This window comes from Dipodascopsis tothii (genome assembly GCF_038497935.1).
Source record: "Dipodascopsis tothii strain CBS 759.85 unplaced genomic scaffold V1510scaffold_4, whole genome shotgun sequence".
NCBI classification, from domain to species: domain Eukaryota; kingdom Fungi; phylum Ascomycota; class Lipomycetes; order Lipomycetales; family Lipomycetaceae; genus Neoaidaea; species Neoaidaea tothii.
In genome coordinates this window covers 200,516-219,693 of record NW_027117988.1, presented here as the reverse complement: position 1 = coordinate 219,693, position 19,178 = coordinate 200,516, and the positions used below count along the sequence as shown (strand labels likewise).

At 67.7% G+C, this 19,178-nt stretch overlaps 12 protein-coding genes and 3 non-coding genes across 15 annotated transcripts; 8 read left to right on the top strand and 7 right to left on the bottom strand.

The window, feature by feature from the left end:
* The first annotated feature begins 640 nt into the window (after positions 1 to 640).
* V1510DRAFT_411385 (uncharacterized protein) lies at positions 641 to 1,303 on the top strand. The gene has a single exon (XM_066932885.1). It carries the CDS (start codon positions 740 to 742, stop codon positions 1,142 to 1,144), a length of 405 nt encoding a protein of 134 aa, XP_066790915.1. The 5' UTR covers positions 641 to 739; the 3' UTR covers positions 1,145 to 1,303.
* Positions 1,304 to 1,784: 481 nt separating this feature from the next.
* V1510DRAFT_411384 (GrpE-domain-containing protein) lies at positions 1,785 to 2,678 on the top strand. The gene is made up of 2 exons (XM_066932884.1): positions 1,785 to 1,825; positions 1,922 to 2,678. Exon 2 carries the CDS (start codon positions 1,927 to 1,929, stop codon positions 2,584 to 2,586), a length of 660 nt encoding a protein of 219 aa, XP_066790914.1. The 5' UTR covers positions 1,785 to 1,825; positions 1,922 to 1,926; the 3' UTR covers positions 2,587 to 2,678.
* Positions 2,544 to 4,160, bottom strand: V1510DRAFT_411383 (phenylalanine--tRNA ligase). Its single transcript, XM_066932883.1, has one exon. It carries the CDS (start codon positions 4,042 to 4,044, stop codon positions 2,671 to 2,673), a length of 1,374 nt encoding a protein of 457 aa, XP_066790913.1. The 5' UTR covers positions 4,045 to 4,160; the 3' UTR covers positions 2,544 to 2,670.
* Positions 4,156 to 5,285, top strand: V1510DRAFT_428386 (mitochondrial 54S ribosomal protein uL16m). Its single transcript, XM_066935266.1, has 3 exons — positions 4,156 to 4,405; positions 4,562 to 4,615; positions 4,648 to 5,285. The coding sequence occupies exons 1-3, from the start codon at positions 4,351 to 4,353 to the stop codon at positions 5,214 to 5,216; spliced, it is 678 nt and encodes a 225-aa protein (XP_066790912.1). The 5' UTR covers positions 4,156 to 4,350; the 3' UTR covers positions 5,217 to 5,285.
* Positions 5,077 to 6,436, bottom strand: V1510DRAFT_373506 (P-loop containing nucleoside triphosphate hydrolase protein). Its single transcript, XM_066931515.1, has 5 exons — positions 6,331 to 6,436; positions 6,189 to 6,299; positions 5,965 to 6,157; positions 5,615 to 5,933; positions 5,077 to 5,583 (listed from the first exon to the last, which is right to left on the bottom strand). Exons 1-5 carry the CDS (start codon positions 6,415 to 6,417, stop codon positions 5,235 to 5,237), a joined length of 1,059 nt encoding a protein of 352 aa, XP_066790911.1. The 5' UTR covers positions 6,418 to 6,436; the 3' UTR covers positions 5,077 to 5,234.
* Positions 6,437 to 6,661: 225 nt separating this feature from the next.
* Positions 6,662 to 7,719, top strand: V1510DRAFT_411376 (Calcipressin-domain-containing protein). The gene has a single exon (XM_066932882.1). It carries the CDS (start codon positions 6,895 to 6,897, stop codon positions 7,657 to 7,659), a length of 765 nt encoding a protein of 254 aa, XP_066790910.1. The 5' UTR covers positions 6,662 to 6,894; the 3' UTR covers positions 7,660 to 7,719.
* V1510DRAFT_411375 (NUDIX hydrolase domain-like protein) lies at positions 7,667 to 8,457 on the bottom strand. The gene is made up of 2 exons (XM_066932881.1): positions 8,264 to 8,457; positions 7,667 to 8,186 (listed from the first exon to the last, which is right to left on the bottom strand). The coding sequence occupies exons 1-2, from the start codon at positions 8,313 to 8,315 to the stop codon at positions 7,744 to 7,746; spliced, it is 495 nt and encodes a 164-aa protein (XP_066790909.1). The 5' UTR covers positions 8,316 to 8,457; the 3' UTR covers positions 7,667 to 7,743.
* Positions 8,458 to 8,770: 313 nt separating this feature from the next.
* On the bottom strand, positions 8,771 to 9,558 carry V1510DRAFT_411373 (cytochrome c oxidase, subunit VIb). The gene is made up of 4 exons (XM_066932880.1): positions 9,458 to 9,558; positions 9,202 to 9,217; positions 8,931 to 9,094; positions 8,771 to 8,893 (listed from the first exon to the last, which is right to left on the bottom strand). The coding sequence occupies exons 1-4, from the start codon at positions 9,498 to 9,500 to the stop codon at positions 8,865 to 8,867; spliced, it is 252 nt and encodes an 83-aa protein (XP_066790908.1). The 5' UTR covers positions 9,501 to 9,558; the 3' UTR covers positions 8,771 to 8,864.
* A 199-nt stretch (positions 9,559 to 9,757) lies between these two features.
* Positions 9,758 to 9,831, top strand: V1510DRAFT_t28. Its single transcript has one exon. It is a non-coding gene; the product is annotated as a tRNA-Ala (tRNA).
* Positions 9,832 to 9,898: 67 nt separating this feature from the next.
* V1510DRAFT_t29 lies at positions 9,899 to 9,972 on the top strand. Its single transcript has one exon. It is a non-coding gene; the product is annotated as a tRNA-Ala (tRNA).
* A 241-nt stretch (positions 9,973 to 10,213) lies between these two features.
* On the bottom strand, positions 10,214 to 10,287 carry V1510DRAFT_t23. The gene has a single exon. It is a non-coding gene; the product is annotated as a tRNA-Ala (tRNA).
* Positions 10,288 to 11,020: 733 nt separating this feature from the next.
* V1510DRAFT_401224 (MDM35-like protein) lies at positions 11,021 to 11,376 on the bottom strand (the record flags this gene model as incomplete). Its single annotated transcript, XM_066932016.1, has 4 exons — positions 11,021 to 11,128; positions 11,163 to 11,213; positions 11,246 to 11,265; positions 11,298 to 11,376. 4 exons carry the CDS (start codon positions 11,374 to 11,376, stop codon positions 11,021 to 11,023), a joined length of 258 nt encoding a protein of 85 aa, XP_066790907.1.
* A 99-nt stretch (positions 11,377 to 11,475) lies between these two features.
* On the top strand, positions 11,476 to 12,992 carry V1510DRAFT_348076 (ribonuclease H-like domain-containing protein; the record flags this gene model as incomplete). Its single annotated transcript, XM_066930837.1, has 2 exons — positions 11,476 to 11,742; positions 11,775 to 12,992. Coding segments are annotated over 2 exons (1,485 nt in total), but the record flags the coding sequence as incomplete, so codon positions are not given.
* Positions 12,993 to 13,286: 294 nt separating this feature from the next.
* Positions 13,287 to 14,762, bottom strand: V1510DRAFT_401222 (uncharacterized protein; the record flags this gene model as incomplete). Its single annotated transcript, XM_066932015.1, has 1 exon — positions 13,287 to 14,762. The coding sequence occupies one exon, from the start codon at positions 14,760 to 14,762 to the stop codon at positions 13,287 to 13,289; it is 1,476 nt and encodes a 491-aa protein (XP_066790905.1).
* Positions 14,763 to 15,830: 1,068 nt separating this feature from the next.
* On the top strand, positions 15,831 to 19,156 carry V1510DRAFT_440172 (uncharacterized protein; the record flags this gene model as incomplete). Its single annotated transcript, XM_066935607.1, has 2 exons — positions 15,831 to 15,880; positions 15,924 to 19,156. The coding sequence occupies 2 exons, from the start codon at positions 15,831 to 15,833 to the stop codon at positions 19,054 to 19,056; spliced, it is 3,183 nt and encodes a 1,060-aa protein (XP_066790904.1). The 3' UTR covers positions 19,057 to 19,156.
* Between the last annotated feature and the right edge of the window lie 22 nt (positions 19,157 to 19,178).

Here is a 19,178-nt window from a genome sequence, read left to right as displayed (position 1 = left end):
CGCCGACGACGGCGCCGGCGACAGCGTCGGCGTGTCGGCCGGCGCGGGCGTGTCCATGGCCAGCGAGTCCGCCGGCGAGACGGCCGAGTCCACGGCCGGCGAAGCCAGCAGGCCGTCGAGCGCGACCGACGAGTCGGCCGGCGTCGGCGAAAACACGTCCGCCGGCTCGATCTCGACCGCGGACTCGTCCATCTCGTGGCTCATGTTCGGGCTCTCAGACACCCGGCACACCTCGGAGAAGTTCTGGAAGACCTCGGCGGTTGCCGAAGCCGACGGCGTCGACGTGCCGGTGCTGGCGTCGGCGCGCGCGCCGGCCAGGATGTCGCTCAGGCTCTTGGTCGTCGTCTTGGTGTCGCGCAGGGTGTGCATCATGCCGCGGTGCTTGTTCACAAAGCCCTCGGCGGACCGCAGGGCCTCCTCCGAGTACTCGTTCTCGCTCTCGCTCGACTCGGACGAGTCGTCGCCGTCGTAGCCGCCGTCGACGTCGGCCCGACGCGGCATGTGGTGGGCGTTTTCGTCGCCCGACTCCTCGGACGAGCTCGAAAAGACGGACGAGTCGTCGTCGAGCAGGGCCAGCGGCGCCGGCATGTTCTCGCGCTCGGCCACCTCGGCCATGCGCGTGCGCTCCGCGGCAGCCGCGGCCTCGCGCTCCGCCGCAGCCGCGGCCTCGCGCTCTGCGGCCTCCCTCTTCTCCTGTTTCTCGCGCTTCTGGCGCGCGCGCTTGGCCTGCGCCTTGGTCATGGGCTTGCCGTTCTTGTTGAGCATGATCTCAGCGCTCTCGTCGGCCTCGTCGACCGGCGCGGTCAGCGGCAGCACGTTGATCGACGTCGGCGAGCTCGCCTGCAGCGGCTCGGCGGTCGCGCTCATCTCCTTGAGGTTCAAGAGCGCCTTGGGCGGCAGCGACGCGATCATGTCGAACGGTGACTTGACGTTCAGCACCTCCGGCGACCGGCTGAACGAGAATTGCGACGTCGGCGACGGCGTCATCACCGGCGAGTCCTCGGGCGTCGACAGGTCCTCGATCTCGGCCGGGCGCGGCACGGCCATCGTGTCAAAGTCGGGCAGAGCCATGGTCCGGTCCCAAAACTGTGGAGGCTATATCAAAAACGCTCGGGCGGCCAGGTATTCAACCCTGGGGCAGTGAGTCTGTCGGGTCGGTCGAGGGATCGAGAGATGAGGAGCGCCGGGGCAGCGCGCGAATATAAGCCTGGCTGCAGCCCGTCGGGATCATGAACGGCGCCGGCGGCGCGAACGCGCCGCCGCGCGTCGCCCACTACCGAATCTGTTTGCAGCCGGGCCAGCGACGGCGGTTCTGGTCTTTGCGAACCGGGCTTGCCAGCCTGTGGGTTAGGGCGACCCCTGAATGCGCGCCGCACGCCACGCGGCGCGTTTGCAACCGGCCACGCGCCGGCACCGGAGGCAGCCGGGCGGCGGGGACCGGGTGGGATGCGGATGGCCAGGCAGTCGCGACGGGACTGCGGCGGGCCGGTGCCGGCTGCCTGCGGCTCGGCGCCGACCGCACGGGCGGTGAGCCGCACGCCGGCCGCGCGACGAGCCGAGGCGCGCGAGCCGCACGGCGCATGAGCCGCACGGTGCACGAGCCGCATGAGCCGCACGAGCCGCACGAGCCGCACGAGCCGCATGAGCGCCTGAGCCGCACGTCTAGCGCACGCCGCGCCGACTCACCAGCCGGTCCCGGCGCCGCCCAGGCAGGGTCACTCACGTGACCCACCGAAGGTTCCGGCACAAAATTTCGTCGAAAATTCTTTCTCCGCAGATTTCGAAGCAAACGACCGCACCGTGTTCAGCCAGTGCTCCACCCCAGGTACGTGCACCGCTCGCGCGGTCCTCGCGCGGCCTCGCGCGTCCCGCCGCGTCGTCGGCGCGGCCCCCGCCACCCCCCAGCACCGCTGACGGCCAGAAAACATGTACAGACGTCTCGCTACCCTCGGCGCCCGGCAAAGCCTCGCGCGGACGGCCGTCGTCCCCCGCATCGCCATCGCCCGGCCCCTCGTCGCCGCGCCCGTCCGTCGCGCGTACTCCACCGAGGAGCCCAAGGAGCCCAAGGCCGAGCCCGCGGCCGAGGACGGCGTCGCCAAGGAGCTCGCGGACCTCCAGGCGCAGCTTGCCGACAAGACCAAGGAGGCGTCGGACTTCAAGGACCGGTACCTCCGCCAGGTGGCCGACTTCCGCAACCTGCAGACCACCACGCAGCGCGAGGTGCAGAACGCCAAGGACTTTGCGATCCAGAAGTTCGCCAAGGACCTTCTCGACTCGATCGACAACCTCGAGCGCGCGCTGGCCACGGTGCCCGAGGAGAAGCGCGCCGACGGCGAGAAGGACCTCGTCACGCTCTACGAGGGCATCCAGATGACGCACCACATCCTCGAGAACACGCTCAAGAAGCACGGCATGGAGAAGATCGACCCGATCGGCGCCAAGTTCGACCCCAACGAGCACGAGGCCACATTCGAGATCCCCCAGGCCGACAAGGAGCCCGGCTCGGTCTTCTTCGTCCAGCAGACGGGCTTCAAGCTCAACAACCGGGTGCTGCGCGCGGCCAAGGTCGGCGTCGTCAAGGGATAACCGGCCGGACCGGCTCGCGTGAGCAGGGACTCTCTTCCGTATATACATGTATGCACCTCTGTACATAGCTCTCTCCAATACACTCTAGCGCAGCGTGACGGGCAGCCGGCCGATCTCGGCGCGGATCGCCTCGTGCATCACGTTGACCTCGTCGTTGGTCAGCGAGCGTTCCATGGACTGGTAGTTGATCCGGTAGCACACCGACTTCTTGCCGGTCTTGGGGTGCGTGAACTCGTCGATCTGGCGGACGTCCTCGACCAGGTCGCCGGCGATGCCGCGCACGATCTCCATCACGTCGTTCTCGTGCACCGCGTCCGGCGAGTCCAGCCAGAACGCCGTGTCGCGGTACGTGCCGGGGTACTTGCTGTACGGCCGGAACGTGCTCACCGTCCCCGGCGTGAACTGGCCCAGGAACCGCTCGTCCGTGGTCCAGAACAGCCGGATGTCGGGCACGCCAAACAGGATCATCGCCAGCCGGTCGAGCCCGAGCCCGAACGCCCAGCCCAGCCGGTCCGCCATGCCCGCGTTGTCCAGCACCTCCTGCCGGACGACGCCGCAGCCAAAGAGCTCGAGCCAGTCGCCGTTCCAGAAGACCTCCATCTCCCACGACGGCGACGTGAACGGGAAGTACGCCTCAATCCAGCGCACCTGCAGCGGCTTGTCGGCCTCGGCCGCCGTCACCGTGCCGGCCGCGACCGCCGCCCGCTTGGCCTGCGCAAACACCTCGCCGACGACCATCTCCAGCGTCCGCTTGAGGTGCTCGCCGACGGCGACGACCTCGGCGTCGCTGTGGCCGGGCTGCTTCGGGTTCCGCGAGGCCTCGAACGGCGGGTTGGGGTCCTCCGTCACGATCCCCGAGTTCGGGATCCGCGCCATGTCCGCGCGGATCCGCTCGACCACGTCCGGGCCGCGCGCCCACGTCCGCGCGCCCTCCATCTGGTGGAACGCGGGGTAGTGCGACCGGTCGATGGCGTCCCGCCGGTAGACGTCCGCGGTGATGAGGTACCCGTCCGTCGGGCTCGCCTGGAACTTTTCGACCTGGTGCGCCGACGTGTGCGTCCGCAGCACCGTCGACGCATTCACGTAGTACGTGTCCGTCCGGCTGCGCCCGGGGTGGTCCGCCGGAAAGTTGAGCGAGTCGAAGTTCTGGTACGTGCTCACCACCGGCGACAGGTCGCTGAACGGCGTGTATTCGCTGCGCGCAAACTGCGACTCGATCAGGCCCTTGATGATGCCTATCGGGTGCGCCGGCTGCAGGTGCAGCTGCCGCCCGGTGCAGCCAAGGATCGCGGGGCCGACGTTGGTCCACTCGTCGCGCTTGTGCGCCGTTCCGAGCACCACCACGTCCTCTGGCGGCGCCGACGAGTACCTCCGGACACACCCGGCCCATCTTTGCGGGCCCAAGGCGCGGCCGAGCGCCCATCCGGCCGCCCGCACGCCGCTCCTGCTCGTAGCCATGTCTCGCGCAAACGTCCTGGCCTGCGATTGGTTCTGGCCCACTGCTGTGAGGCGGGTGGTAGCCGAGACTGTGCTCCTGCGTTCCGCTGGTTTTTTGCTAAGTACCTTCACCAAACATCGCGGCTTTTAGATTTATGGAGGTTAGGCTCCACGAAAAATTTTGACATTCACCACCGAGCACCCCGAGGCAGGCCTGAAGACGGCCAGCGCACGGACAACCGCCGGAACGAGCACGAGCGACCCTGCCTAGGGCGTCTGACAGAGAGCCGAGGTCTGGCCAGGTCGGCGGTACGAGCACGAGCAGATATGGGACTGCTGGGTAGCGGAACGACGGCGTGGGCCGGTGTGCGCACGCAGCTGGGTGAGTGAGAGGCGCAGAAGGCGGCGGACGGCGGCGGAGGACGGCCCGAGGATGGATGGCCGGCGGACGGGCGGGGCGCGGGGCGCGGACGCCGCTGGGGGCCGCCGCCGTCGCCGCCGCCGCCGCCGAAGCTTCACGAGCTCTACTGACCCCCAGGCGCCTTCTTTGCGCGGCCAGCGCTGCAGCAGGTCCGGTTCGGACACCAGTACGGTAAGCAGCCCCTCCGGCGGCGCTGACGGCAGCCCCGCGGTACAAGTACCCCGGCAAGAAGCACAAGGGTCGGGTGCCCATCCACACGGGCGGGTCGACCAAGGGCACGACGCTGCAGTTCGGCGACTACGGCATCCGGCTCAAGTCAGCCGGCGAGCGCATGTCGGCCAAGCAGCTCAAGGAAGCCGAGAGCGTGGCCATGCGGGTGATCCGGCCGATCGCCGACACGCAGCTGTTCACGCGGCTGTGCGCCAACATCGCCGTCTGCGTCAAGGGCAACGAGACGCGTATGGGCAAGGGCAAGGGCGCGTTCGACCACTGGGCCGCGCGGGTGGCGACCGGCAAGGTCATCCTCGAGATCGGCGGCCCGAACCTGCACGAGCAGGTCGCCAAGGAGGCGCTGCGGCTGGCGGCGCAGAAGCTGCCCGGCGTGATCGAGTTTGTCAAGCGCGACGCGCAGCCCAAGCTCGGGTTCCAGACGGTCGCGACCGAGCAGGGCGAGAACGTGTTCGACAAGATGAACAAGGCCCCGAATAAGGACTGGGCCGTGAAGCTCGAGGCCAAGAAGAACGCGCTGTACCGGCTCTACTCGGGGCGCTAGACGCATGTAAATACATTTCTACAGACCAAGACCCATCACGTAGGCCTCCATCATGCGCATGACCTTGGCGACGAACGCCTCGAGGTGGAAGATGGCCTTGGAGCCGAGGTGCAGCCGGTGCTCGTAGAACGCAGCCCAGTGGATGATCTCGGCGCGCAGGTCCGGGTCCACGCGCGGCAGCAGCTTGAACAGCAGCGTCTTGAGCACGACCTCGGGCGGGATGCAGTGCGACAGCAGCTCGTAGAACTTGGCGCGCACCTTCATCAGCCGCTGGGCCGAGTGCTCCTGGATGACGTCGTCGACAACCGACGCGATGACGACCTCCCAGTCCGGCGGCGGGATGGCGGTGTCGTCCGCGAGCTTTTCCCTGGCGTCAGCGCGCCCGCGCGGCCACTTACGTCTGCGCCACGACCGCCTCGAGCATCAGCACCGCCTTGCGCAGGTTGCGCCCGCTGTCGTGCGCCAGCCGCTCCGCCAGCACCGGCGGCAGCGCCACACGCTCCTTCTTGGCGATGCCCTGCAGGATTGACACGATCTGCGGCTCGTCCGGCGCGGGCACGCGCATCAGCAGCGTGCGCGACCGGATCGGCGCGATGATGTTGGACGTCGTGTTGGCGATCAGGATCAGCCGCAGGTTGGGCGAGTACTTCTCCATGGTCCGCCGCAGCGCGGCCTGGGCGTCCCGCGTGAGCGAGTCGGCCTCGTTGATGATGACGACTGCGGTCAGCTCTGCGCGCCGCACACGCACCCTTGAACCGCTTCTTGGCCGACAGATCAACCTGCTGGGTCTGGGCGACCTCCTTGAGCAGCTCCTGGATGATCACCCGGTCGTTGTTGCCCATGTCGCTGGGCGTGATCTCCATGTGGTAGATGGACGAGACCACATTGAACTCGAGCTTGCGGTTGCTCGACGTCTGGAAGACGCGCGAGTCGACCTTGATCTGGGGTCAGTGCCGCCGGGGCCGCACGCACCTTGTTCACGCCGGGGCCGTACAGCTCCTTGAGCGCGGCAATTATCCGCGTCTTCTTGCCGACGCCGGACGCGCCGTAGACCAGCAGATGCGGAAAGTCGCCGCCAACGGCCTGCGTCAGCTCCGCGCCGGCGCGCACTCACCAGCGCCCGCAGCCGCGCCGTGATCTTGGGATGGTACGACAGCGCCTGCAGCGACCGCGGCCGGTGTTTGTCCACCCAGAGGGCCATGATTGCTGGTTGGGTGGGCGGCGGCGCAGATTTTGGAGCGTGTCGCGCGCGCTCCGGGTAAGCGGAGCTACCGCACGTTACCTGCAGGTTATGTTACCCGGGCGCGCGCTCAGCCGCCGCGCGGTGGCGCAGCGCCACGCCGGAAAGGCCCGGGCAACACAGCCGAGCCGCATGCCAGCGAGGCGCAGTGCATCGTCCACGTGAGATCCACGACCAGATCTACCGAAATATAAATCAACGGCCGACCTGCCATTCGCTGCAGACCGAGACTTGCCAAGCAGACGTTGAGGACGAAACCGACCGCCCGCCCGGGGATAGCAAAGACCGCCAGTCACTGGAGCAGCCCCCTTCAAGCGCCATCAGCGCCGACACTGCCAATACCTGCCAGCAGCCACCGAGTCTGTGGCCACCGACAGCCAGCCGTACCCGCCTTACGTCCACAGCCGCAGCCACTGCTGCCACCGGTCGTCACACGCCATGAAGAGCGGATCGCGCTCGCCCTCGCCGGGCAGCTTGAACTTCGACAACATCAACGCGCCGCAGATAGAGCTCACCAACACGCTCGTGCTCACCAACGTGACGGACTTCTCGCCCGAGGGCCTGACGGTGCTGCGTGAGGCCGTCGACGACGTCTCGCCGCTGGTACACTGGGGCCCGCTCAAGTCGTTCGGCCGCGTCGTCGCCGTCTTCCAGTCCGTGCAGGATGCCGTCCGTGTGCGCATGGAGCTGGACGGACTCGCGTCCGACGACGAGCACGTCATGCGCATCTTCTTCGGCGAGCACACGCAGCTCTACAACGAGCAGGGCGCGTACGTGACCGGCGACGTGGAGCACCTGCAGCTGCCCGACAAGGGCAAGCTCTTCTTCATCTCTCCGCCGCCGTCGCCGCCGGTTGGCTGGGAGTCGCAGCTCGAGGCGTCGCCCAACACAGACACGGGCGTGCCCGCGCACGAGCTCCTGACCAAGCTGTCGGAGCTGGCCGCGCCCAAATTGTCGCTGGACACGGCCGCCGCCGCGCTCTCGCCCGCAGACAGCACCGCCAGCGCGGACAGCGCCAGCTCGTCGCTCTCGCGCTCGTCCACCGGCAACGGCCGCGTGCTGCTCGACGCCAACGTGCTCGAGGACGGCAACGCGTCGCCCAGCATCGTCATCGACGACTACAGCTCGTCCGGGCTCGACGCGCTCGTCCCCCGGCGCAGCCTGGCTGGGCTGCGCACGGAGCGGCCGCCGATCGAGGTCTAAAATAGCATTTTGTATGATACAGTCTGGTGTTTGGAGTCTGCATTAATATCTTTTACACTATTCTTTACAAGCCGCGTCCGGCGCTCAGCGGCGGATCGACGACCGCTTCAGCGCCTCGATCAGCTCCGGCCGGTCGATGAGCCCGCCCGTAGCCTCGGCAAAGGTGACCCACGCCCGCGTGCGCCGATCGCACTCGGGGAACCGGTCCTCGAGCCGCGATACGGCCACCTCGAAGAAGTGGTACTCGGCCTTGGGCGGCACCCGGCCGCCCGCCGCCTGGAACGTCTTGGCCGGGCGCGAGTCCTCGATCACGCCCAGGCCGCCCGTGATGGTGCCGATCACACCGGCCTCCTCCCACGCCTCGCGCAGCGCGGCGTCCTGCGGCGTCGGCTCGTCCGTCTCGTAGCCGCCCTTGGGGAAGACGTACCGGTCCTTGCGCGCCGTCGACGTCACCACCAGCACCCGAGTCTTGTCCTCGTTGAGCGCGACGACGCCGGCGACCAGACGCGCGCCGCTGGCCGAGTATCCTGTCCGTCAGTGCTGTCCGCGTGGGCCTCGTGTGCAAAATTTTTCCGCCGCCTGCGCCGGCGCCGCCGCCACTCACGCTGCTTCTCGCGGCCCTCGCGCGCGATCATCGATCGCACGACGGGGTCCATCGCAATTGGCCCGCCCTGGGTCTCTGTGTGGTTGTGCGGCGACCGATGCCGTCCGCTGGGGTTTGTGGAGAGGTGCGAGTCGGTGGTGCAACTTTTATCTCCGCAGAGACCGCCGGCCACGCCGTGGCAAGTCACGGCCCGCCGCGGCACGCCCGCGCCCCTGCGGCACTGCCGTCGCCCCGCGGCCGCGGCCGGACGTGCCGGGGCGCCATGCGGGCCCCCGACGCGGCCCGCGGACGTCCGCCGGACGGCGCCAGAAGGGCCTGGCGGCGCCGGTCGTGGGAGCACGTGGCCCGACCGTTGCGGATAACGGCCGTCGCCGCCGCGCCAGTGGCCGCAGTGGCTGCCGGTGGGCGCCACCGCGCGCCGCAGCGACTGCCGTAGCGGCCGGCGGGCCCGCGCGCCGGCTACGGCCATAGAAACGCGGCTGCGCAGACTACGGCGCGTGCGCAAGACTTTGATGATTGTTTCATTAACAAGTACAGACTAATACACGGCCGCGGCGGGGCGGCGTCGCCCGTCGACGGTCACTGCGCCATGCACATGCGTTTAGAACTTGGCAGGGAAGTTGCCGTTCTCTGCGCCGGTCAGCTCGTCCGCGTGCGGGCCACTTACCAACTTGCTCGTTCCACTTCTCGACCCACGGGTTCGGGCAGATCGACTTGTAGGCGATCTGGAACTGCTTGCAGGGAGCGAAGTCCTCGCCCTTGGCAGTGATGCACCGGTGGTAGTCGACAAAGTTGTGCCAGCAGTGCTTGGTCTGGTTGATGTTCGGGAACCTGGGGGTCAGTGCCGGCCGGGAGACGCGCCGGGACTCGCACAGCCAGCCGCTGCAGGCGTGATCGCGCCGGGAGAGACCGTGCCGTGCTGTCGCCGTCCTGCTTACCGAGGGTCAAAGGCCGCTGCTTCGTTAGCGTCTGATCACTGCGCCCTGCGCCCTGGCGCCGCTGACGGGCTCGGCCGGGCCGGGGCCGCCGTGGCCGACGCTGCGGCGCAGCCGCAGCGACATGCGCCCGTCGGCAACGCGCCGGCCACCGTGGCAGTCGGCCACTGCCAATTGCACACTCCGCCCGAGCAGACCCGCCCCGCCGGCCGGCCGCATTGCCCGCCTCGCGCGCCATGCCGTCCACATCTTTTCTTACCGGTGATGAAACCGATCTTGGGAGCTTCCTCAGAGTCAGACATGGTGATTACTGATGGTGGTGTTGAGTACAAAAATCTGCAACAAAACTTCGTGAAAAAAGGATTCGAAAAGCTGAATCGTGAGAGGTCGGCCACGATTAGCCGGCGCGGGCGGCGGCCGGACGCAATTGGTGGATCGGGGGACGCGCGACAGTTATGCTGCCGGGTAAGCGGAATCACGCCGGGTAACTATATGTTCACCGTCCGTCCGCCGCGCGCGCCAAGTACGTGCCGCATGCGCGCTGGCTCTTTCAGAATTAGGGCGTCTGGTGTAGTTGGTTATCACATTCCCTTAGCATGGGAGAGGTCTCCGGTTCGATTCCGGCGTCGTCCATTTTTTGTCATTTACGCGACACCCGCCGGCGAGCTGACTTTGGCATGCGCGTCCTTCCATACTAACAGGGCGTCTGGTGTAGTTGGTTATCACATTCCCTTAGCATGGGAGAGGTCTCCGGTTCGATTCCGGCGTCGTCCAAGTTTTTTTGATCCGTGAGCAACAGTCCTGCCATACCAGCGACGGATCTGTTGTAGTAGTAAAGAGTAGCTGAGGACAGCTGCCCTTCTACCAGGGCTCAGCTGTGTTCGCTGTTGCTTACAAGTGGCACGCGTACACGCTCGTATGTTCACAATCGTCGGTCTAGCCGCACGACATGCAGCTAGCGTCGTACCGTGGTATCGCACGGCATAGAACGAGCATTCCACGATCCAGCAAAAAGTGGACGACGCCGGAATCGAACCGGAGACCTCTCCCATGCTAAGGGAATGTGATAACCAACTACACCAGACGCCCTTCAGTAACATCCCAGAGCTAGCTAGCTGCTAAGGCCGTGTTCGCGGTTCGGGCCCGCGAACGTCCCAGCTTGCTTCTCTCGACCGCGGCTCTGAGAGCTCCGCGAAGCCGCGTAGCGGACGTCCGAACGCGGCAGTTCTGCGGCGCCATGTTACACAAGAGATGCAACGGCAGCCAATGACAGCAGCCGTTTATGCCTGGAGTCCTTGTGTGTTTCAAAATGTTTGATACGCCGTAGTGGTTTCTAGCGTTGTTGGGGACCCTGATCAGCGGGGTGCTGTTTGGTAGCAGTGATCGGTGGCCACACGGGCTAAACGGCTGTCAAGTCCGGCGGCTACCGCGCTAACTGGCCGCATCGCCGTCGTCTAGCCTTCTACTGGGCTGCCATGGTGACCTCGTACTGCTTCTGGCACTCTCACTCGGGCATGGACTCTGGCACTCGAGCTGGCGTGCAGTTTCGTCAGGCGATTAGTGCGAGGAACGAAGGCGACGAATGTTCGGCAGCCGCGGGCACAACAGTTCGCCGCAGCACCAGCCCGTCTGGCTGGCACAGGATTCGACCAAGCTCCGAGCAGGCCCCGAGAGCGATTCAGTGAGAGTTAGGATTCATATATACATTCGATAACGGATCGTTTCGAGACGGGGGTTTTGCGAGACCGGGCTGGTGTCTCCAGCGGTCGTTCGTGGGCCGGCCGACAGCGCCGGGCACCGGTCCGGCCGGCGCTCGGCGTGCCTACGACTCTTTCTTGTCGTCGTCCTTGAACTTGCCGCCGTCCTCAAACGGGGCCTCAGCACGGGCTTCGTCCAGGACCTTGACCAGGCCCTTGTCGACCAGAGCTTTCTAGACGGGTCAGCGCCACCGATGGTCAGCGTACCTTCACGCAGCTCTCATACGCGGCCCAGGTCTCCTCGCATTCGTTGGTGATCTGGAATCAGCACGGCCACGACGGCCACTTACACTCTTTCCGCGCAGAAATTCTGTCGTCAGCGCCGCGCCGGGAACTACTCACTTTCACTGTACCACTCGTTGAAGCAGTTGTCGTAGGCCTTCTTGACGTCGGTGCACTCGGGCGCAAAGCTGGCGGACATGGTGGCAGTGGTGGTGGAAGATGAAGACAGGCTCGGATGATGGTCAAGCGCAGAAAAATCTCCCACGAATTTTTTCTGCCGGATCGTCCACCACACACCATGGATGCACAATCGCAGGAGATTTTCAACGCAGCCGTGGGCATGACGCGGGCGGCCGCACGCCTGGCAGCGGCCGACCCCGCGTTCCACCGGTCCATCGACGCCAACTTCGGGCGGGCGGTGGACGGTTGTATAGGGCAGCTGCTGGCGTTGACAAACAAGGTCGCGGACGCGGTGTGCGGCGCGGACGCGATCGAGAGCGTGGACGAGTTGGCGGACAACTGGAAGACGGCGACGGAGGTGCTGGACTACCTGTTTGAGAAGACGGTGAGTGGTGGGCGCGGATCGGCTAACGGCAGGACACATACCTGGACGACTTTGTCGAGTCCAACAAGCCGCGCGAGCGGCGGCGGGGAAATGCGTCGCGGCCGCTGGCGGACATTGCGCGAGTGCTGGCACCGGTGGTGGCACCGGCAGCGCCGGCGCCGGCGCCGGCCGCACCCGTGGATCAGGGCCGTCGCGGCCAGATCGAGCGCGTGCAGGACGCCTGGTCCGACCGGCCAGACACATCGCGCGGGGCCGTGTTCAAGCCACTTCTGCAGACCAAGCCGCACGCGACGGTGCCGCTGGCCGAGGCGCTCGTGCTCGAGTCGGTGCCGCAGGCGGACGGCACGACGCACCTGCGATACCGCAACCCGTACGAGCGCGAAATCAGCGAGTACCAGCCGCCGGCGTACCTGTACAAGCCGGCCATGGTGCGCGCAGCGGTGCCGCTGCCGGCACCGGTGACGTGGGTCGACACGGACGCGGGCCTGGCCGAGATGCACGCGGTGCTTCGGGCCGCGACCGAGATCGCGATCGATCTCGAGCACCACGACCTGCGCACGTACTACGGCCTGGTCTGTCTGATGCAGGTCTCGACTCGTGAGCGCGACTTTGTGGTGGACCCGCTGGCCCTGCACGGCAAGTTGCACGTGCTCAACGACGTGTTCACGGACCCGGCCGTGCTCAAGATCTTCCACGGTGGGCGGATGGACATCCAGTGGCTGCAGCGCGACCTGGGGCTGTACGTGGTCGGCATGGCCGACACGTACTTCCTGTCGCGCGAGCTCGAGCTCGAGAAAAACTCGCTGGCGTTTCTGCTCGAGCGCTACGTTGGCTTCAAGGCCTCGAAAAAGTACCAGATGGTGGACTGGCGGCGGCGGCCGCTGACCGGACCCATGCTGCATTACGCCCAAGGCGACACACACTATCTGTTTGAGCTCTTTGAGCGGCTCAAGAACGAGGTCCTGGCCACGCGTGGCGCGCCGTCCCTCACAAACGCACTCGAGGAGGCGCGCAAGTACGCTCTGCAGACGTACGAGCACCCGTCGGACGCGGCGCAGGCCGACCGCCGCGAGCGCGTCGCTGCCAAGTTCGAGCTGACGACGCCGCTGCAGCTGCGGCTGCTGGACGCGCTCTGGGCGCTACGCGACGAGATCGCTCGCCAGGCCGACGAGTCGCCAGCCTATGTCGCCACCCAGGCTGGGCTCAACCTACTCGTGCGCCAGCAGCCGGTCACCGTCGAGGACGTCGTCCGCGCGGTCGCGCCCTGCGGCCGACCCACGCCGCTCTTCCATCAGCGGGCCGCCGACTTTGCGCGCGTCGTCCGCTCTGTGCTGGCTGAGCCGCTCGCCCCGGTGCCGGCGCCGGCGCTGCCGGCCGACGTCGCAGCCGCGCCGCCTTTCGCCAGTGACGACGGTTCCCAGAATTCGTTCCAGCGGCTCCGCAGCGAGCTCTTTGACGGTACCGGGCCGTCTAAGGTCGTCCGCAAGGACAGCGAGTTCTGGTCGGGGGTTCTGTAAAATAGTCATGTAGCATATACAAGCAGTCTAATTTTTAGCCCGGCAGCCCTGCCAGGCGCCGTCGGGCACGGCCGCGGCCGTGTGCGCGCGGATCTCATCCAGCGACGGCACGTTGAGTGCACCTTGGCCCTCGACCACATACTGCCGCGGCTCGGGCTCCGGCCAGCGCACGACCTGGCCCTCGACTTGCACGCCACCAGCGGCGGAGAAGAGATAGTGCAGCACCATCTGGCCCCACAGGTACGACGACGAGCCGCGGCCCATGTGCAGGTAGTCGAGGTACTCAGTCGAGTGGCCGCGCACGAGCGACGCCCACTCAAAGACCTTGATGCCGTTCTGCGCGGCCAGGTGCCGCGACACGCGGTCCATGCCGATCGTCGGCAGGTCGGCCTTGCCCGCCTCGCGCCGGGTCGTCAGCGAGCGGTACATCACCGGCACTGCCGGAAAGTTGTCGCGGATGAGGTCGATGAACTTGGCCATGCGCGCCTTGAAGAACGTCGTCTCGTCCCACGTCAGCGGGCGGCCCTCGCGGCCGAGTGCGGTCTCGACGGCCTCGGCACGCGGCAAGTCCAGCTTGGAGATGGCGCTCTCACGGAACATGCGCTCGTCCCAGAGCCCGGACTGGAACAGGATTAGGTCCGGGTTGCGGCCGTCGAGGCCGGCCACGCGGTCCCGGAACGGCTCGAAGAACTTGGGCCAGCGCTCCTCGAACGCGACGGTGTCCATGTGCGGAAGCCACCACCAGTCCGGGTGTAGCGTGTACATGCCGGCGACGTGCCAGTGGGCGACGGTGAAGTTGAGCGTGGGAATGTGGCAGTACGCGGACGTATGCTTGCCGCCGATGCGGTCGGTGCCGGCCTCGGACTTGGCCTCGCGCGACGTCGAGCCAAACTCCTCGCAGATGAACTGGATCATGAACCGGTCGACCGAGTCGCCGAGCACGAGCAGCCGGCGGTTGTGGAGCCAATGCAAGTCGCGCGTCAGCCGCCGGTCCGTCTCGGACAGCGTGCGCGCGGTGCCAGCGCCGCGGTTGGCGTGGTTGGCCACGTCCTGAAGCATGAAGTGGTAGTTTGCGGCGTCGCGGAGCCAGTTGCGCGGCGCGCGGCCGAGCACGGCCGGCGGCGGTGGCGCGGTGGAGAATGTGGGCTCGACGACGGCATCGCCGTTGCGCGCGGGCGGGTACTGTGCGTTCGCCGGGGGCTCGGCGTACCGGTCGTCCAGGTACAGCGGCAGCCACCGTGTGTCACGGACGTTGCTGGTTGTGTGGAGGAAGCCGTCTTGGACGTATGGGTCCGCGCACTCGGGGCCGGGGGCGTTGGCCGCGGCGGCGCCGAGCGCGAGCGGCTGCGCGGGCCGGCCACCGGTCTTACGGCCGAACGACAGCGGCCGCACGACGCTCCGCAGCGACCCGGCGGTCTCAGACGCGAGCGCAAACACGACCACGGTCGTGACGACGATCATGGCCACGAACACGGCGCGGGTGGCCGTGCTCGACGACAGCATCAGGCGCTGAGGCAACCTCCGGCGGTGCTGGAGTTCTGGAAAGCCCATGCCAGCTTCTGGTCGCGATATGGTCGATACCCGGCGCTGGCCCCGGGCTCGATCTTCTTATACGACCGGGCGACCGCCGTTTGCGCCGATCCCAAGGAATATGCCCTGAGCGAGTAATATGGACCCCGCGGCGCCTTCCGAACCCGGTAACAGGCCATCCGATCTTGGAAGGCCACATAAGGTTTGCATTAGCGGACGCCGCACGCCTGGAGACTCACGGGCATTTCATGGCGGGAGTAATAGACTAGTCCAAATCGGGAAACAACTCGGCACCTTGTGCGCCGCCGTGCGCGCTCGAAGACCGCATCGCGCTAGCCACGGCCGCGGTACGAGGTACCACTGCTAATTATAACTGCGCGGCCCCAGGGGCGCGGGGACCGCTGCGCCTAGCGAGCGGTCGCCGGCGACTGGCGACGGGATATGGTGCTGGACGCCACAGACCCGCGTCAGACCGGGAGGGCCTCGCGTGAGCAGCTCGTGCGTAGCTCGTACGCTGGTGAGACGCACCAGTGCAGTCTGGGAAGTAGTTGTGCGGCGCTCCACGCAGCCGGCGCAACACCCATGGGTCCGGCCACGCGGCACGCCACTGTACTGCCACATGCTACTTGCCGGGCATGTCCCGCACACCTCCTGGGCGCTAGTGCCTTGGCGCCCAGGGACCGAGTCCGTGGACCGAGTCCTGACAATGCCTTGCGTCCGGACTCGTGACGCGGCGCGCAGGGGCGGCCGCAGGAGAGCAGGGCGCCAGATTGCCTACGTCACGGCGGCCGCGATCTGCGCCAGGAGGCGTCAAGGCGCGTTGCGGCTGCGGCGGGAGGCCTGCTCGCGGCAGCTACCTCGCAGTCGCGGGCGGAGACCGCGCAGCATACGAGCCTCTGGCGGCAACTCCGCCGACACCTGGCTGCGGGCAAGGCGCCGGTGGACGCGGGTCGAGCGCGCCCGGGGACCCGCGACGGAGTTGCCGTCGGTGGCCGGCCGCAGCCCGCGGCGCGTTGTGGGGTGCTTGCGGGCAGGCCGGAGATGGTACCCGGCGTCGGTGGTACCCGCGAGCGCCGGGACTTCCGTATCACGTGACAGCGCGCGCCGCGCCGCATCGCGTGCGGCGACACGCAGATCCCCTTGCGCCGGCCTTGGCCTGGCGCCCGCCGCTGGCCGCCGCCCGCGCCGCACCAGTCCTCGGCGATCGCCTTCCATCTGGCCGAGCCGTGCGTGCCGTTGCGCCGTTGCGCCGTTGCGCCCTCCGGCGCTCAGCGTACGCTGCGGAACGCGCTGCCGTCAAGCGGCTGGCGCAAGCGGAGGGGAGGAGGCTGGGCCGCAGGTTCGCGGCCCACGGCTGCAACGAGCTAGTCGCCGCACAAGCACGCAGACCACAGGGGGCTGGGCCGCCGCTGACGGCGCCACGACTCGGCGCGATGGGCTCGGTGTAACCCAGTCGACCGCCGTCGAGGCAGGCCATCCGAGGGCGCATCGCGTTCACGCAGCAGGCCCCATCGCAGCCGTCCGCGGGCGCAGACCCATGACAGTCCACGTGCGGATCCTAGACAACCGGCGGCGACGGCACGGCGACAGCAAGCGGCCCGAACGGCGCTCGGTTCTGACCATCTCCCTGGACGGCCCCGGCCAGTTTGCGACCGCACCCGATGTCCGCGTGACGTACGACCCGACGAAACATGTGCACACGGCCGAGTGCGATCCGCGGATGGTGCGCGGCGGCATCCTGCCGGACCTCGAGCGCGCTGTCGAGCACGCGGTCGAACACGCGGCCGAACACGCGGCCGAGTACGTGTTTGAGTCGCGGCACTCACGGCACTCGTCGCACTCGTCCCGGCACCGCCGTCGGCTGTCCGAGGCCGCCGTGCACGCCGTGCACGCGGCGAATGCAGCCGAGTACGCCGCGTCGAGCCGGCACTCGCGGTCGCGGTCGCGGCACTCGGTGCTCGAAATGCCGCACGCCGGCCACCACCATGGCCGCGACTCGGCCGATCTCGAGCACCGGTTCGCGGGGCTGGCGGTGTCGGACGACAGCTACGACACGGCGCCCTCGCGCGCACACGATCCCGAGATCAACGCCGTGCGCGCGGCCATTGCGGACGTGCTGGGCCGGGCGAGCCCGGTCACAGACTCAGCCACGCGCCATGCCGTCCGCGAGATCATCGCCGAGGTGCTCGAGCGCCACGGCCACGACCCCGCGCTCGGCCACCGCCGCGTGCCGAGCGAGCTGGCCGTCGTGGCCGAAGAGGGTCATGACGGCCCGGTCGAGATCGTGGCCCACGACCACGTCCGCGAGATCGTCGTCCCCGAGAGCCGCCGGCACAGCCGCAGCAGCCGCAGCAGTCGCCACAGCCGGCACAGCCGTGTGCACAGCGGCGTGGCGGTGCGCGAGATCATCACCGAGCCGGCAGGCCACGGCCACGGCGTGCGCGAGATCCTAATTCCCGAGCACGGTCGGCCGGTTGTGCTGGACGACGGCGGCCACCACGACCCAATCACAGTCGTGACCGACCACGGCCGCCCGGTCGAGGTGGTCGAGGGCCGCCTGCACGGCCACGGCCACCACGGCCACCACGGCCACGATCACGAAACAGTTGAAATTGTGACTGAGCACGGCCGCCCGGTGGAGATAATCGACCATCGTGATCACGATCACAGCCGTGATCACAGCCACCATCGAGGCAGCCGCGATCACAGCAGCCGGCACAGCCGCGCGCACAGCCACGCGCGCGACCACAGCCGGCACAGCCACCGTGACCGCAGCATCGAAATTGTGACCGAACACGGTCGGCCAGTGGAGATCATTGAGCACGAAGGCCACGCCCACCACGGCCACGAGACGGTGGAGGTCGTTGAGCGCAGTGAGCGTGACCACCACGGCCACCACCACCACGGCCACGAGACTGTCGAGATCGTGACCGACCACGGCCGGCCGGTGGAGATCGTCGAGAACGACGGCCACGGTCACGAGACTGTCGAAGTTCTCGACCGCGGCCACGGCCACGACCACGGCCACCACGAGACCATTGAGATCGTCACAGATCATGGGCGGCCTGTGGAAATTCTCGAACGCAGCCGCAGCCGCAGCCGCAGCCGCAGCCGCAGCCGCGAGACAGTCGAGATCGTGACGGACCATGGCCGTCCGGTCGAGATCATTGAGCGCGAGGCCCACGACCATCACGACCACCACGACCACCATAAGCATCACGAGCACGGAAGGGACCACGGTCATCACGGCCACGGGACCGTCGAAGTTGTCGCGGACGGCCCGATTGAGATAATTGAGCGCGACAGCCACGGCCACGAGACCGTCGAGGTTATTGAACACCACACGTCCCACAGCCACGACCACCACGACCACGATCACCACGACCACCACGACCACGATCACCACGACCACGACCACCACGAGACCATAGAGGTCGTCACCGATCACGGCCGGCCGGTCGAGATCGTCGAGCACGACAGCCACGGCCACGAAACCGTCCAGGTCGTCAAACACGGCCACGGCGAGACCGTCAGAGTGGTTGAGCGCGACTCGCACGGCCACGACACCATCGACATAACAACGGACCACGTCCCTGCGGTCGAAATCATCGACCGCGACGGCCACGAGACTGTCGTAGCCGAGCGCAGTCGGCCCGGCCCGCACGGCCGGCACAAGACGATCGAGATTGTCGAGCGCGATGGCCATCACCGCAAGCACCGCAAGCACCGGCGCGAGATCGTGACCGAGCACGTTGTGCGCGACATCCGCGAGGTCCGGCCGGGCGAGCACCGGCGCAGCCACCGCCATGAAACCGAGCCGGCCCGGCATCGGCATCGGCATCACGACGACGACAAGCGGCACACGCACATCTGCTGCGACGGGCACGAGCTCTGTCCGCGGCACAGCAGCAGCAAGCACCGCGACGACCACGAGAGGCGTGAGAAACACGAACGGCACGAACGACACGAGCGCCACGAGCGCCAGCGCCAACGTGAGCGCGAGCTACTCGCGCGTGAGCGCGCGCTGATCGAGCGCGAGCTGCGCCACCTCGGCCGCGACGAGCTGGTCGCCCGTGCCCACCGGCGCGAGCGGGAGCTGGCCGAGCTCGAGCTCGAGCGGCGTCTTCGGCACGAGCGCCGGCGCGAGCGCGCGCTCCGCGACGGCGGCTCGCGCGACGGCGACCACGCACACGGTCGGACGCAGGATCGTCCGCACGCCGTGCGCCGCGTGCGCCGGACTACCACCACGCACGTGGGGCGCGGCTAGGCCGCCGCCCGGCCGGCTGCGACACCTGGCTGCTTAACGGCGTTAGGACGGCCGTTTGAGTCGCAGGCCGTGGGCTAGTGGTGCAGGCTGCGGACGCACGTCGCCGGCGGCCTGCAGCGGCC

Coding starts and splice junctions, on each gene's coding strand:
- V1510DRAFT_411385 (XM_066932885.1), top strand. CDS start 740: ATGGGCTTGCCGTTCTTGTTGAGCATGATCTCAGCGCTCTCGTCGGCC.
- V1510DRAFT_411384 (XM_066932884.1), top strand. CDS start 1,927: ATGTACAGACGTCTCGCTACCCTCGGCGCCCGGCAAAGCCTCGCGCGG.
- V1510DRAFT_411383 (XM_066932883.1), bottom strand. CDS start 4,044: ATGGCTACGAGCAGGAGCGGCGTGCGGGCGGCCGGATGGGCGCTCGGC.
- V1510DRAFT_428386 (XM_066935266.1), top strand. CDS start 4,351: ATGGGACTGCTGGGTAGCGGAACGACGGCGTGGGCCGGTGTGCGCACG. Junction 4,406..4,561: donor CGGTGTGCGCACGCAGCTGG/GTGAGTGAGAGG, acceptor ACTGACCCCCAG/GCGCCTTCTTTGCGCGGCCA. Junction 4,616..4,647: donor CCGGTTCGGACACCAGTACG/GTAAGCAGCCCC, acceptor CGCTGACGGCAG/CCCCGCGGTACAAGTACCCC.
- V1510DRAFT_373506 (XM_066931515.1), bottom strand. CDS start 6,417: ATGGCCCTCTGGGTGGACAAACACCGGCCGCGGTCGCTGCAGGCGCTG. Junction 6,158..6,188: donor ACGGCCCCGGCGTGAACAAG/GTGCGTGCGGCC, acceptor CACTGACCCCAG/ATCAAGGTCGACTCGCGCGT. Junction 5,584..5,614: donor GAGGCGGTCGTGGCGCAGAC/GTAAGTGGCCGC, acceptor CGCTGACGCCAG/GGAAAAGCTCGCGGACGACA.
- V1510DRAFT_411376 (XM_066932882.1), top strand. CDS start 6,895: ATGAAGAGCGGATCGCGCTCGCCCTCGCCGGGCAGCTTGAACTTCGAC.
- V1510DRAFT_411375 (XM_066932881.1), bottom strand. CDS start 8,315: ATGGACCCCGTCGTGCGATCGATGATCGCGCGCGAGGGCCGCGAGAAG. Junction 8,187..8,263: donor CGAGGGCCGCGAGAAGCAGC/GTGAGTGGCGGC, acceptor ACTGACGGACAG/GATACTCGGCCAGCGGCGCG.
- V1510DRAFT_411373 (XM_066932880.1), bottom strand. CDS start 9,500: ATGTCTGACTCTGAGGAAGCTCCCAAGATCGGTTTCATCACCG. Junction 8,894..8,930: donor GAAGTGGAACGAGCAAGTTG/GTAAGTGGCCCG, acceptor TGACCGGCGCAG/AGAACGGCAACTTCCCTGCC.